The sequence below is a fragment of the Garra rufa genome, chromosome 13 (genome assembly GCF_049309525.1).
Source record: "Garra rufa chromosome 13, GarRuf1.0, whole genome shotgun sequence".
In the NCBI taxonomy this organism is placed as follows: domain Eukaryota; kingdom Metazoa; phylum Chordata; class Actinopteri; order Cypriniformes; family Cyprinidae; genus Garra; species Garra rufa.
The window spans coordinates 2,000,598-2,016,886 of record NC_133373.1 but is presented as its reverse complement, the minus strand read 5'-3'; the positions used below and the strand labels follow the sequence as shown (position 1 = coordinate 2,016,886).

The following is a 16,289-nucleotide window of genomic DNA, read 5'->3' as shown; positions in this document are numbered from 1 at the left end:
CTATTCATCATAGTCGTGTTTGTGTTCTTGCATTAAAGTTAACCTTCCTTGTTTTTAATTGCAATCTCTGCATTTGAATCATGTAGAACAGCCATGCCAAACGTGCGTGAGATGCTGCGGATCTCTGGGTTTATTTCTTGGAGAATGAACTCTAGCATGTAATTACCTTCATCAATCTTCATTCAGAAGTAAACACAGACTTTAACACACTTGGTTTTCCCTCATTTCATCTCTTTCACACAGACACTCTTTCCGTGGGCACTGAACAGGGCTGTTTTTGCATTTAACATAGGAAAACGGCAGAGCTGGAGAAAGCTGTCTAAACACACATCTGTATTTAACATACATCCCCAAGTGTGCTTAATTGAATGTCCATTTGTAGTGTACTTCAAATCCTAAAAGCACACTTTTAGAAACTGTACTTGCATGTAGTATTAATGAAATAAAAAGCCATTTAAGAGTGAACTTTCAAGACTGTTTCTTAACACACTTTAGTAACTTTTAAAAAGTACACCTTGTAATACTGTCAAATTAAAAGTTTCACTTTTAAATGATAGCTTTAATAATCCTTAGCGTTGCTTTGAAGTACAATAACTTGGATGTGTTGACAGCGGTAACACTTTAACCTTATTTCAAAGACTGCAGAAGTCATTATGAAGTTATAAAGATCTACTGAAGTCCTGCTTAAGTGCACTCAACTATTTGCATTTAATATGAATTTCATTTAGCAGCAAATAGCATGCAATTAAGTGTTTGAAGACATTACATTCATAACCTTTCGATCTAAAGGCTTCTGCTTAAATGCCACTATAAAACATCTCATTTGTCCTTACATATGAATTTCTTCACATGCACTCTTAAAAATAAAATTGCTTCACAATGCCATAGAAGAACCTTTTTTGTCTAAATGGTTCTATAAAGAACTTTAACATCTGAAGAACCTTTCTGTTTCACAAAAGGTTCTTTGTGCGAAATAAGGTTCTTCAGATTATAAAAAGGTAAGAAAGAGATAGTTCTTTAAAGAACCTTTGACTGAATGGTTCTTTGTGGAACCAAAAATGGTTCCTCTATGGCATCTCTTGTACCTTTATTTTTAAGAGTGTAACTACTGTACGAGCAAATAGCAATTACTGAAAGAGAAGCATTGAGAAGTCCTCAACACACGTTCACTAATGTTTAAAGGCAATCAAGGATGCAAATGATGAATGTCCAGAGAGAGCAGAGATTAATTAGGCCTATAACAGAGTTTGAAAACCAACTAAAATGCTCATACAGACTCAGAAACGAGGTACCAGGTGCCTCTGGGGTGGTTATTTACTCCTAAATGATACATATTAGTAGCTTAAAGGTACAGATTAGTACTTTAAAAGTACATATTGGTCCCTTTTGAAAAAGTAAGGCTCTAGTGATAGTTAAAAAAAAAAAAAAAAGGTAAAACAGCAATGTAGGACGATTTTGAGGTTGGAGGAGAAAATGAGATGGGAGTTTTTGACATACCCTAACTGTCTTAAACCGGACACATGCACATCGCAGAGCTAGACAAGACGGGCATTTGTGTTTAAATAGTATATAAATATTAATTTATGTTAAAAAAAATGACTGATCTGTTCACTAGATAAGACAAAGGGTCTTATCTAGTGATCTAGTGAAAAGATCAGTCATTGTTTTCCTCGGCTGGGATCGTTTAGAGCCCTTTGAAGCTGCATTTAAAAAGTTCAAACCCTGGGGCACCATTGAAATCTTTTCTCGAAAAACTATTTCTTTACGACTGAAGAAATGTTCCGGAAGCGAACTAATCCAACTAATCCAACGGAAGTGAACTAAGACAAAAATCTGAAATCATGCACTCAAACATTCACAGCAAAAGATGATCTGATCTGTATAACAGCGATTCTACTTGTGTCTGTTTGTATTTCTCATAACAGTGCAAACACTGGAGAACAATCTGAGAAAGATGAGACTTGACCATGATGAACTTCTGAGCAACTGAACGCTCCTCTGGGTGTTTTCATCTCTCTATTCTCTCGATTTGTCCTGCGTTTTTGTCACACAGTAGAAAGCGCTCATTTTGTAGCTAAATTCCTGTGAGCGTCCGGTGTGCCCAAATGACCCCATTAATGTTAGTTCACACACAATGAGCTGTGGTTAACCTAAACCACATGTGGCCCGACAGAAAGAGAGAGTGGGACCCTGGGAACACACACACACACACACACACACACACACTCACAGCGAGACTCAGAGTTTACAGGAACATGTTGACGGCTGCTCTCACGACAATTCTTTCAGTTTTCCCTGTTGAATTTGGCCATCAGCAAAAGCGTATCACAATGAGAGACGGACTTCGTGAATCACATGCAAACAAACCGCGTAAGCACATCTGAGCGTAACACAAACTTCAGCGGACAAGCACATACTTACTCACACACACACACACTACAGGAGTCGAATAAAGCATGTCAGATCAATTGTGCTCTTCTTTTCAACTGTGACCTGTTTTCAGTTTGAAAAGAAACACACTCATCAGATTTACTGACTATTATTCATGTGCAACACAACTAACATACTGTTTTTATCAGTGTGGTTTGTCCTTACAGAACCATCAAAAGAGTCTGTGGTAGGGATCCTCAATTTTGGCAAAAGTCATAATCATGATTATTTTGGTTTAAAGATAGCAATACAACAGAAAAAAGATTTAAAAAAATGCTTTAAAAAAAATACAGAAATTGCATGTAATTATTTGAATGTACAATAAAACAGCGTCTTCACTGTAATAGTTAAACATGCTTTGTTTCTTATTAAAACTACAAAAGTCCTTCATTCAAGAGCAGTGAGTGATTTTTCTATTTGTATTTTTACGTTTTATTAAAAATAAGGACAGAGACGGTAATGGGACGTAATAATCATTTTATCTTGTTCCTGCATTTCATAATTTTTTTAAGCAGAAATCAAAACTGAATTTTGATTAATTGCACATCCCTGATTTTTTCCGGCAGATAAAAATGATCAGCTCAACTCGAGCTCAACTTTAGTGCTTAGGAATGCAGCAAGGACTAACGTTGTGAACTGAAATGGTGAAGTTCATGTAAAGGCATTTTCCTTTGTGCTTTGACCTCGACTGTAATTCACGTCAACACTAAACACAGGCTGCACCGTTGGAGGCCTGGAGTGGGGGATGAACGAGGGTCTGAGATAAAGCCTTGTGTCTTTTGTTCAGCGTGGGCTGTAAATTCCAGTGTGAAGGTGTGAGGAAGGGGTCTGGAGGGTGCGGGAGGGGTTCAGCGCAGACACGCCGTCTCCTGAGGCCCCGGGACAGTGACGTGATTAACAGCAGGCAAGACAAACGCGGTGAGATGAAGGGCTCTCGCATCCCTCTTATTAGCATCAATTAACACCAGCATAATGAGAAAATCATCTATACAGTCCATGTTCCTGCTGTAGGGGAGGAAAGTCTTATGGGCTGATCACTGACACGTAAAATGAAAAATATCACCAAGTAAATATGTAATCGTCTGCTAGTGGATCTGCAACAGATGAAGTTCTTTTCTAGCATCATATGGAGGTCAGAGGTTTGCAATTATTCAAATGTTTAATGTTTGTGAAAGAAGTCTCTTGTGCTCACCAAGGCTGCATTTATTTGATCAAAAGTGCAGTAAAAACAATGAAATAATATTATAACTTAAAATAGCTGTTTCTAGGTGAATACGTGTTAAAATCTAATTGATTCCTGTGATCAAAGATGAATTTATCATCATCATTACGCCAGTCTTTAGTGTCACATGATCATTCAGAAATCACCCTGATTTTCTGCTCAATAAACTTTTCTGATTATCAATGTTGAAATCAGACTTGTGCACAATTCAGAATTGAATTGAGAATGACTCCTAAATTCCAATTCAATTCTTGAAAAACAGGATCTAGAATTACAATTCGAATTTGAATTAAAGGAAGCAGAATTGCAATTCAATACAAATTCAAAGAAATTCATATACATAAGTGAAGTGTTTAACAATGAAGCTTTACAGTATATGTCAGATATGATTTCATTACATATTCTATAAATGATATTAGTTTGAACTACTTGTACAGATTACATTGTGTTATTTGATTACTTTGAAATGAAAATAACATTTTGAACAAAACTAATCAAACATTGAGGGAGTAATTTATTTCAAGAATTTGATCATTATCTATATGTTGGAACAAAATGTATGCAGGGTTGAGGAGTGACTAGTTATGTGTAATGAAATTATGCTATTAAATTACAAAATTAACATAATTGTATGTGAGATTCAACACATTTTTTCTGTTGTATGACTGTGTGGAATGTCTTTGAATTGCCATGAATTTAATTCCACTTCCTGTCATTCCAACTCCAATTCAAATTCAACTTCCTGTGGGGCGGAGTCAATTCAATGCAAATTCCAACTCATGAATTGAATGGTGGCCAATTCTGAAATGGTTGAAATCAGTTATGCAGCCGAATATTTTTGACAAAAACGGAATCTTTGATTAATAGAAAGTTCATAAGAACAGCATTTATTTGAAATATAATCTTTCTTAACAATATAAATGACTTCACTGTCACTTTTAAACAATTTACTGCATCCTTGCAGAATAAAACAATTAATTCTTAAAATATTACTAGTTTTATTTTCCACAAAAATAACAAGCAGTATGGTTGTTTCAAAATGTATAATAAACCTAAACCATCCCAGGAATGAATAACATTAAACATATTCAAATAGAACAGTTATTTCAATAAGTATTTTAACTTCACAATATTACTTATTTAATAATTTACTGTATTTATGATCAAATGTGACCCTGGACCACAAAACCAGTCTTAAGTAGCACAGGTATATTTGTAACAATAGCCAACAACACATTCATCAAAATGATAAATTTTTCTTGTATGCCAAAAATCATTAGGATATTAAGTAAAGATCATGTTCCATGAAGATATTTTGTAAATTTCTGACTGTAAACATATCAAAACTTAATCTCTGTAGTAATATGCATTGCTACGAACTTCATTTGAACAATTTTAAAGGTGATTTTCTCAATATTTAGATTTTTTTGCACCCTCAGATTCCAGATTTTCAAATAGTTATATCTCGGCAAAATATTGTCTTAACAAACCATACATAAATGGAAATTCAGCTTTCAGATGATGTATAAATCTCAATTTCCAAAAATGTACCCTTATGACTGGTTTTGTGGTCCAGGGTCACAAATAAATGCAGCCTTGTTGAGCAAATCTTAATTATTCAGAACTTTTAACTGCCGGTGCATGTGTCATATTTATTTATTTAATCTTCTCCATTGTTTTGTTTGAATATTTTGTGACATTAGAGCAGCATCTCTCTGAGCTCACTTGTCCCTACAGAAGCATAGATGAATGCACATGAGTTTGATTGACAGCACCGAATCCCGCCCCATGAGGTGCCACCTGTGCTGACTCTTCCTGCTTTCTCTCCCTCAGGCGATCACAGCTGTTCCCTAAAACATTTGACCTTATGCAGTAAAGTAGGCTGAAAACACTTAGGAACAGATGCACTGCTTTTCTGTTTGTTTGCCTAAAGGAAAACGCTTGGCACTTCAGTTTACAGCAATTAAACCGGCCCAAAATCCTCACTCATACATTTAAAAGACACTCATATCTGCTTCCTGGTCTCAAGCAGGTTAGCCTAACATTATTACATTCACAAGCTTGTAATTACTCATACGTACACTAAGTTATATTTAGCTGTTCTGAGATAAGAATGTTATTTTTTTTATTCATTTGTTTTATTTTTTATTTTTAGTTTTTGGAGAATATATAACTATCCTGATAACAAAATAAAGAAAATATTCTCTTTAACAGAATGTAAAACCTATTTGGCATAATTGAAATGTAATATTTTTTATTAATATTTAAACCGGTCTGAAGTAGCACAGATATATTTGCAGAAATAGCCAAAAATACACTGTATGAGTCAAAATTATACATTTTTCTTTTATGACAAAAATCATTATGATATTAAGTAAAGATCATGTTCCATGAAGACATTTTGTAAATTTCCTACCGTAAATATATCAAAACTTCTCTAATAAATGTTTTGATTAGTAATATGCATTGCTAAGAACTTCATTTGGACCACTTTAGAGGCGATTTTCTCAATATTTTAAGATTCCAGATTTTCAAATAGTTGTATCACAGCCAAATATTTCCTATCCTAACAAACCATACATCAATGGAAATGTAAAAAAAATTACACTTATGGCTGGTTTTGTGGTTACAAGGTCATATTTGAGAAAGAAAAGTATCCACTAAATAAATATGCAAACATATTTTTCCTTTTTTATATAGTTTGGAATTAAGATAAACATCAAACCACAACACAAGGGTCAGAAATGTCACTCGAATGCATACATATAAACCAAAAATAAATGACTAAAATACCTCTAAAATGTTATTTTGAATTAATAACAAGTAATACTATGATTATTCCAGCTAGGTTACAGTGATGAAAGAGTACCGCAATAGTACACCAGAAGGATTTTTCTCCTGAGCCACTGAGAAAAAATCCTGCTTCTGTCGTTTTTTTCAATATAGTGTCATTACAAATGCTATATTAGCTTTTACAAGTGAAAGTCAGACATCAAAAGTAGGCCAGTTTGAGCCATGATGTGCAGACACACGACACCTTAATTCCAGCTGAAGTCTGATAGGATGCTAGAGAGGATTTCACATGCGCGCATCTCAAAGGAGCCGAGAATGAAAGACAGGTAAATCACTGTGAGTCTCACACACACACACACACACACCTAGACGTGTTCAAACTTGATATCTCCAAAACGTCACGGTGTTGACACAGATATAAGACAACCTGACTCCAGTCAGATGAATCATGGTGAGGCATACGGCCTCTCTCTCGTTCTCATTTCCACTCTCATTCACACCGGCTCGCTCTCATCTCACATCTGTCAGCCGTTCTCCTGTCTCAGCATGAGCTCACATGGACACCAGGTAAAAAAAAATTGCAGGGAGCTGCCGATCACAATTAAGAGCCGTGTGGAGCGCGCGTATCTACCATCCTGAAGCCTTGGAGTCAGAGGACATGACAACCATTTTGTGTAAAATTAAAGCAGCGGAGTGATTTCAGCAGCATTAAACACAACTGAAGGATGAGCCAAGAGGAAGCGCTGTGAGAACTGCCCAGGAGAGAAAAAACGCAAATGAGATGACATGGAGATTAAATGCTTCTCAGATGTTTCTACTAAACAAAAGACTCACATGTTCTCGATTTTAAATCTCACACTGCTCAGATTAACCAACATGAAAAAAAACCCACAAAAGAAATCTCCTTAATATCATAATTGCTTCAATGAGAAGTCTCCTGCTTTCCAAATCTTTTCTCCCCAACAAAAGACTCAAATCTTCTCCTGACTCCTTCAGCAATACAAGTGTCCACAGTGTTTCAGACTGCGCTCAGTTTTACCAACATAAAGAGAAAATCATGAATAAGAGCTCTTTATTGTTCATTGATTGAGATCAGTTGCTTCTCCTAGAAGGTAATGAGACATTTTCTTAAGTCACCTGCTTCTAAGATGTTTCTCCTGAACAAAGCTCAAATACTAATGGCTCCTTTAGAGTTAAAAATCTCAATTGCAAATTTTTTGCTTGATAATGAACCTCCTGCTTCAAATGTTTCTCCTGAACAAGAGATTCCAGTAATATCAAACATTTTCTCAGAAAGACTCTAAGTGTTTCTAAGGTGTGAGTAGCTGGGTTTCCATTCAAAGTTTTGAATTTAACTTTGGCGCAAAACTGGAATATTGCATAAAACATTTGCAAGTAAGCTCTGTTTCCATCCAACAAGTCAAAGAGAACAAAATCGTCACTTCCTGATAAACTAGCACTATATACTACTAATAAAGTAGGAGAAGCCACTGAATATAATAATTTTCATATTTAATACATTTCTTGCACCTCAGAGCGAGCAGATAGAACACAATAAATGCAATAGTTGCTTTCAGAGGTGGATGCCAGCTGTTTGGGAACGCAATCGTGTAAGACAATTCCTGGAGGCAATTATACATTTTACGTTTGTGGATTTCAGAATGACCATAACAACATTTCAGATGCTGCGGAACAAGATCGGACCGCTGGTTAGTCAGATTTTGCCATTCCATAGCACTTTTTGATGCGCACGAAGGAATTTATTCAGTGTGTGTTTCCATCTCCCATTATTCACATTAACCCTTTTTTAACCACCTCAAGCAAGCGTAAAAACTTTTAAAAAGGGATTTTTATTAAATGTGGCATTTCCATCACTCGTTTCTGATGCAATACTTCAAAAATGTGCCTAAAAACATGGTGATGCAAACAGCTAGTAGCTGCGTTTCCATTACAGATTTGCGCAAAACATTGGCGCTACTTTATACATTTCGATTAAAAAGTATTATGAAATGATGGCGTTTCCATCCACTGATGTTATGCGTCTGAAACTTAATTTTTTCCTCAACGGACAACAGATTTTTGTGGGATTTTGGCTATATTTAATTGAATGTGACCTGTAAATGCAAAAAAAAAAAAAGAGTTTCCATTACTGTTTTGCGAAATATTCCTTTTTTTCGATTTCTTGAAAAACCACCTCATGTGAGCTTTAAAAACTTTTTTGCGATATATGAGGTGTATTTTCAATTCAGCTAATGTCTCAAGCTGTGCTCAGACTTCTTATCAAAGTCAAAAATCACAATAAAGGTCATTGCACACTGAGTCCGAAATTTTCGTATGCTTTTTTTTTCTGTTTTTTTCGTAAAATGCTTGCTGCCGATGTGAAAACACTGAAAATCTAACACAACTCAAATGTTTTCATGATAGACGTATTTATTTTTTAATGTGTGGAAATTTCGGACGAGAATTTCGGACGCAGTGTGCTATGACCTTAAGACTCATGAAAATTTAGTTTTAAAATCTCATTTTATTTCTCCTAAGGAACTTGCATAAAACGCCTGGGACTGATATTTGATAAGGAGCCATCGGAAAAGCTCATTAAGTCTCCTGAGCTCAGAAAGAGCAACCTGAGAGCAACACGCTCCTCCTGTGGGTAACGACATGATGCCGGCACACAGCCTTTGGCGTAGCGCTAAGAGCGAGAGAGAGAAAGGATGTTTTCCTTCAAAGAGAGCTCACAATCAGCACTGCGGGCTTAATTTGATAATCACCACCATCATCATAATCTTTATGGATATCAGGACGGTCACAAATCACAACACGGCGCTCTTTAAAGCTCGGGGACAGAGCAGAAACAAAATAAAACAAAAACAATCTAATGACCAAATCCTCAATCCGACTTTCCCTTCTTTGGCTGTCCATCCCGCGGAGATAGGGGCTCTCAGGACGGGCCGGTCAGCTCTCTAAAGGAGCTTACAGCCACTGCTGCCCATTACTGCTATAATCCACAAAGAGCTGCACAAACAACCTCCTCTTCACGTCTCGCGCGCCCGCCACTTCTTTTCTTCTCCCAATTTCAATCTCTCTCTCTCTGGAAATGCATGTGCTTCTCTGAGGGTCGTTCACAGCACCTTGAGCCCATGACCCTCACAAAAATATATAAATTACGATGTACAGACTCAAAAGAACGGCATTCATCAGTGTTTATCCTCTTCTTTCATTTGATTTGAGCTTCAACACACTTCTACAAAAACACAGCTTTTTGACTTTAACAAGAAAAGAGTTGCCGAAAGAGTCACTGAAGGGCAATTTTACTATTTATTATAATCTCTAATGAGTATAATGTTTGTATGATGTTGTGTGATATAGCATGTAGTATCCAGATACGCTCAATGCGTGTTCAATCTCTCTTCCATGTCTTTTTCACATTGTACTACATTGTTCAAATTGGCCAATGCACTTTGAAAAACGAGCGGGGTCGAACTTTGAGTATTGCATTACAACGCTTGAGGGAGTAACGGCTGTAGCACTGAGGAATGTCAATGTGAAATGACCTTAAGGACACTAGTGAGGAAAGTTACTCAACGCGTGGACCACTGACTAGGGTTTACAATTCAATTCACAAACTTGGGAATTGATGTAATTTCAATCTTCATTCAATTTGATATTGATTAATTTGGATATCATATATGTGACCCTGGACCACAAAACCAGTCTTAAGTCGCTGGGGTATATTTGTAGCAATAGCCAAAAATACATTGTATGGGTCAAAATTATTGATTTTTCTTTTATGTCAAAAATCATTAGCAAATTAAGTAAAGATCATGTCTACGAAGATTTTTTGTAAAATTCCTACTGTAAATATATCAAAATGTAATTTTTGATTAGTAATATGCATTGTTAAGAACTTAATTTAGGTGATTTTCCCAGTATTTTGATTTTTTTGCACCCTCAGATTACAGATTTTCAAATAGATGTATCTCGGCCAAATATTGTCCTAGCCTAACAAACCATATACCAATAGAAAGCTTCTTTATTGAGCTTTCATTTGATGTATATATCTCAGTTTTGTAAAATTTAACCTTATGACTGGTTTTGTGGTCCAGGGTCACATATAGGCAAAACATTTTTAAAGGAAAAAACAAACTATTGGCTGCTACATAAATATTAAAGTGATTTGTAAACCAACATATAAAGGAGTAGTTCACTTCCAGAACACAAATGTATGATTCCAGATGACGTACTCACCTCCTTGTCATCCAAGAAGTTCATGTCTTTCTTTCTTCAATCATCAAGAAATTATGTTTTTGGAGGAAAACATTTCTCTCCATATAGTGGATTTCTATGGTGCCCCTAAGTTTGAACTTCCAAAATGCAGTTTTAATGCAGCTTCAAAGAGCTATAAATGATCCCAGCCAAGGTAGAAGAGTCTTATCTAGTGAAACGATTGGTTAAAACTTACAATTTATATACTTTTTAACCCATCTCATTTTCTCCTCCAACTTCAAAATCGTCCGACATTGCGGTTTTACAGAGACGAGCATTTGCGTTTAAAGAGTAGAGAAATTGTAAATATTTTTTTTAGAAAATAACCAATCGTTTCGCTAGATAAGACCATTCTTTCATGGCTGGGATCAATTAGAGCCCTTTTAAGCTGCATTTAAATGCCATTTTGGAAGTTCAAACTCAGGGGCGCCATAGAATCCATTATATGGAGGGAAACGGAAACATATTTTATTTACGACTGAAGAAAGAAAGCCATAAACAGCTTGGATGATAATGGGGTGAGTACATTGTCTGTAAATTTTTGTTCTGTAATTGAACTTCTCCTTTAACTTGCACAAAGAGCAGTTCTTAAAATATCAATGCGATTATATAATTAAACACACTATATTCACTTTCAGTGGCATTTCTACTTCCATTTAAACAGTGGATGTCATAAAAACTTGTTTGAGACATGATTCATTTCAGTATTTTGTTACATATTAACATATTCTGATGTTCATTAATGTTTATTTCATGCAATAACTAGTAGTAAAGAGGAAGAGATGATCGGTTCACATGTGCTTGGACTTACAACACATCAAAAAGCACCAAAGCCACATTTATTGCTTGTATTTTGCAATACAATTGGCAGAATTCAAAAAAAGTAACAAAGCTTTTTGCAACTACGGGTGGCGCAACAATGTTTTGTGAAGTTTTGTTCACACATCCCAATGAAAACAACATAAATCAGTTCTTGGCATTTAAGAATTGATATCAGCTCATTAAAATGAGAATAGATTAAAATTGAGGAATCAATATTTTCAAACCCTTCCACTGACAGCTCAGCTCAGTTTCTAATGAGAATAACTTCATTCACATTCACATTGACTGAGCATCAACTCTCATGCTGACAAAACCTCAGCGTGAGGAGAAAGGACTATGTGACGTTATGCAGGACTGGATTAAAAATCCATACAGCTGCATCAGATGAAACACTAAAGCGCCTGACGTACTTGTCAGGTATTGATTTTTCGTGCATAATCTGAGAAACTTCAACTAGGAGAAAAAACGCTGTCCGAAGACAATATCTGTCCGCTGTAAATAGATTTTGTAGCGAGTCTGCAAAATACGCACGGCGCTCTCTCGCAGCTGCTGTGATAAGCAACTTGCGTCCGCGGCCGGAGCTGTGATTTAACACAGACATAAGGCCCTCTGTGACCTGTCAGCAACACAAGCACATACTGCTCTGCAGATGGGAAACGCTGCCGGGCGGCACGTGAGCACATGAAAAAACTTCTTTCTTTCATGTCTCTCTCTGGTCTTGTGCATGATATCTAACAAATTGTAGCCACTTTCAGTTGGTGCACATGGGAAATTAATTTTAACCAATTTTATTGCAAATGCCACTGGATGTTGCATTTAAAGTTAATGTGAGACTACAAATGAACACTTTTTACTTTCTTAAAGGGACAGTTCACCCAGAAATGAAAATCCTGTCATCATGTACTCACCCTTGTTTTAAACCTCTATGAGATTCTTTATTCTCCTGAACACAAAAGAAGATATTTTAAAGAATGTAGGTGACCAAACAGCCACTGATTCCATAGTATTTTTACCAGTCAATGTAAGTCACAAGCATTCTTCAACATTCCATCTTTTGTGTTCAGCAGAAGAAAGAAACTCATACAGGTAAACGATGACAGTATTTTCATTCTTGGGTGAACCCTCCTTTTAAATCATGTTCCTGCTCTTACTAGGTGTAGGATTCACTGGTACACATTGCAATCGTTCCATGCATTTTAAATGCTTGCTTATGCATGCTTTCATCAAAATGTGACAGCTAGCTCCACCTCTATGTTGACTTCTCTATATAGTGACTTTTCACAGTCCAATCAGATTGACCAATAGATAAAATCAATTGTTGACTAATACATGAGGAAAAAAGCCAGTCAAGTGCTGTTTTCCAGGAGCATCAGACTTATTCCCGCTGGGATGATTAGACAACCGTTACACTGAATCACAGCTCTCGGGGTCAAAAAACACACGTAAATTCTTCCACTCCTCCTCAGACTTACTAAACATCACTTTCCTGTCTCTATCATTACGTCCACACCAATGACACATGGCATGGTATTGGCCAAAACAGCAACCCGAAAGGCAAAGCATTATATTCAAATCATGAGCTAGCCGTTCACAGCTCCACGCACAAATGCCTTGTTAAAGTCACACGGAAGACCTTGTTTTCCCTCGGCTGTAAAAGCGTAAATCCGCACACACACACGCACATGCATGCACACCAATGTGCGCCGCTGTAATCAGAGTCTGCAGCAGTCGGGTAAGAAATGTGCAGAATTTGCTATTGTGTCTGAGTGCCGTTCACAAGGCTTTCTTTTAAAACCATTTCAAAGTCAGCACGCCAGCCCCTCCGAAGAAATGCAAAAGCTAACTTTCGTTTGTCCTTCTCTGTAATCATGTTTCTATGACAGCCTGCAATGAAATTTACTCTGAATGTACCCGAGTAAAAGAATCAAGAAGTGGCATATTACAAACACGGCTCCTTTCAGCTTTTGCTTTGAAAGCTGATTGCGAGGGGATTCTGGGAAGTGATGGCTTTCCTGTTAGTGTGCATTTGGGGGGTAAACACAGCTGAATTATACGTCGATGTGTTTGTGTGCATCACGGCGGCTCACAGTCACGCAAACCCGCAGCTCATGTGGACTTGAAGGGTGACAGAGCGGCACATCAGGACGAGGTCATTGGGTCAATTACTCAGACACAGATGCCCTGGACAGATGTTTATGATGATGATGATGGCAATGATGATGATGGTGATAGCGGCATGGATTTACGACTCACCTTTCTCCGCATGTCCCATTTGAGCTGCGTCCAGAGAAAGAGAAAGAGAGCCATATCAGGGATTATCTCGCTCATTCACAGCGAGCGCTGATCCCCCTCTTCATTTCCATAACACGCTGGCATAATTACAGCAGTCACTAATCAATCTCAGCCTCCCGTAATTTGCCATTTGTCATCCGTTGTTTTTGATTACTCTAATAGAATTAATCCGAGGGTTAGACTCACTGATTAATTAATCAGCAATTACATAGACAGCTGTATCCCCCCCCCCACCACCAACCAACCAACCCCTGCAGACGAGATGTGATACGGCTACAGTCAGACAGATGTGAGCGTCACCCCAAATCACAAGATTAGACAGGTTAGACGTGTCTGAAAACACAAAACTAAGCTTTATAAAAATGTCAACAGTTTGGCTTCATCTTCACCTGACCTGACCTGCATTCTTCATTTTCTTTGTTTACAAAGTCACTAACCCAATAATGACATTAATAATAATGTGGTGAGAATTATAAAGTGATTCACATGTTGCAACTTGATATCAGATACTTTGAGTCAACTCACAAAAATTTTGTGACACATTTGGAAACACCAAACTCATGCTGTTTCATTTGAAAGCATTGCAACAGCTTTTTTGTGCAGTAAAAAAAAAACTAAAAACATGCAAAAAATTATTTGATGTGCTTCCTTACATTGTGATGCCTTGTGGTCACATTTGTGCCCCAGCTAAAATTGCTCTCTCCTAGAATATTTACAATTATTATTATTATTATTGTTAAGAACACTCTGCAACAAACTCCTGAAAGAAACATCTTTCAGAACTGAACAGAATCGATTAAATTACAGTTATAATCCTGCATTTTAAAAAGTTCTTCAGGTTTTCTCTATTTTTCCTAGTTATGATACGCACGGAGATCCTCTGGGAATTCATATTATAATGTGAAGCAAATCCTAAAGGATGCGAATAGAAGCATAGCGTTCTAGTACAGAAACAAAGTCTTATAGGATTTTCAATTCTTAAATGCTTTTAACAGCTCTTTACTTTTACCCAGACTTAAAATGCTGTTAAGCTGCGAGGTTTAAGAGTTTTAAATCCTTGCGGATTTTCGCTGAATTCCCTGTGATGTCTACGGAACCATTCGTCGAGTCCTTAAGAATAAAATCTATTTTTTGTGTTGTTGGAAAGACAGAATTTCCCATTAGAATCGGCTTCCAATCCCGACAGAAATTCCGGAGGGTTAATGGGGTTCGGTGGAGTACTTTCACTCCGCAGCTGATACCTGCGTGTCCCAATTCTCTAATACAAAACCAGCCCAAATCATCAGCACACCTCACTCATTTGCTGCCAAAAGAGCCACCTGGACACATAAATGAACTTGTGAGGTGTAAACGTACGCTCGTGCCACACATAAAGGTGCGCACGCATTCACAGCAACAACCGCATAAACTTTTGCTCGTTCCGCTCCGGGGATCGTTAAAGGTGAACCTTGGGCACTTACCGGGTGTGTACTGGGCTCCTGCGCTTCCAAACGCCGTATGCAGGAGTAAAATGACCAAAATGATGGTATCCATATCTGTCGGCCGAGTTGAGAAAGTTTTTGAAAGTGTTGGGAAATGTTTCTTATTCCAGCCGATCCGCGCGCCCCATGCTCTCTCTCCGTGTCTAGCGCTCGCTCCGATACTCTGTTGCGCTGCGAGCGGCGAGAGAGAGTGCGTGACGTCACCCGCGCGCTTCACGGGTGGACAAGCGCCCCCTACTGACGGAGGACACACACACACAACACACACACACACACACACAAACAGCTTTATCAGCGGAGAAACACTCCGCGCTTACTACAGTCTTCTGCTTCTCCACAGCTTTCGGCAGTTAATTCAACTCGAATCATTTAAGGTGCTGAAAGACCTTTTGTTTAAAACCACGCATAAAATCGTACTACTTCCTGCCTGGAAAAGGTATGTGAGAAATCTCACCTGCGCTACGATCTTTACACAGCAAAACAAAAGACTGAACTTCTAGCCAATCGGAAAGCTTTTATGGCTGTCAGTCATTTTGAGTGACACTGTTAGATGACACCTATTGGGCGGGGTTTTAGTAAGGAGGCGGGTGCTTTAAGTGATTAAGGCTGGACAGACGTTATCAAAAACGTACAGTACAAATGTAGACTCCATTTTAAATTAGTTTTGTAATTTAGGTTGTGTCTATTTTTGTTTTTCTAACAAGTTAAATGAATTGTTTCCCAAACACTCCTTCATCTTCCATTGGTCAAACAAACAGAAAGTCCCGCCCCAAACTCACGCCATTGGTTGACTCAAACAAAAAGATATTCAAAATGTTTTTAAAAAAAAATCTAAAATAAACCTGACTTTAAGTGAACAAAACATGAAGCTTATTGAAGACACACTTGTCTTAGCTGAATCAAATTTATTCATAACTGATTAATTTTACAGTTATTGAACTTAATGCTGAAATGAACTTGTTTCGTAACTGTTTTACTTCACACAG

General features: G+C 37.3%; 1 protein-coding gene across 16 annotated transcripts in view; it reads right to left on the bottom strand.

Moving 5' to 3' along the window:
- The window catches only part of ptprk (protein tyrosine phosphatase receptor type K), a 222,837-nt gene extending 207,274 nt beyond the window's left edge, over nucleotides 1–15,563 (bottom strand). For 2 of the 16 annotated variants that reach the window (XM_073817107.1, XM_073817113.1), the window contains exons 1-2: nucleotides 15,283–15,560; nucleotides 13,784–13,807 (exon numbers count right to left, since the gene is read on the bottom strand). In XM_073817107.1, coding sequence (XP_073673208.1) covers nucleotides 13,784–13,807; nucleotides 15,283–15,355 — 97 coding nt within the window. In that variant the 5' untranslated portion in view covers nucleotides 15,356–15,560. Of the gene's footprint in view, nucleotides 1–13,783; nucleotides 13,808–15,282 lie in introns of all 16 variants that reach the window. The other 14 variants (XM_073817109.1, XM_073817117.1, XM_073817116.1 and 11 more) reach the window with 11 other exon arrangements.
- Nucleotides 15,564–16,289: the final 726 nt, after the last annotated feature.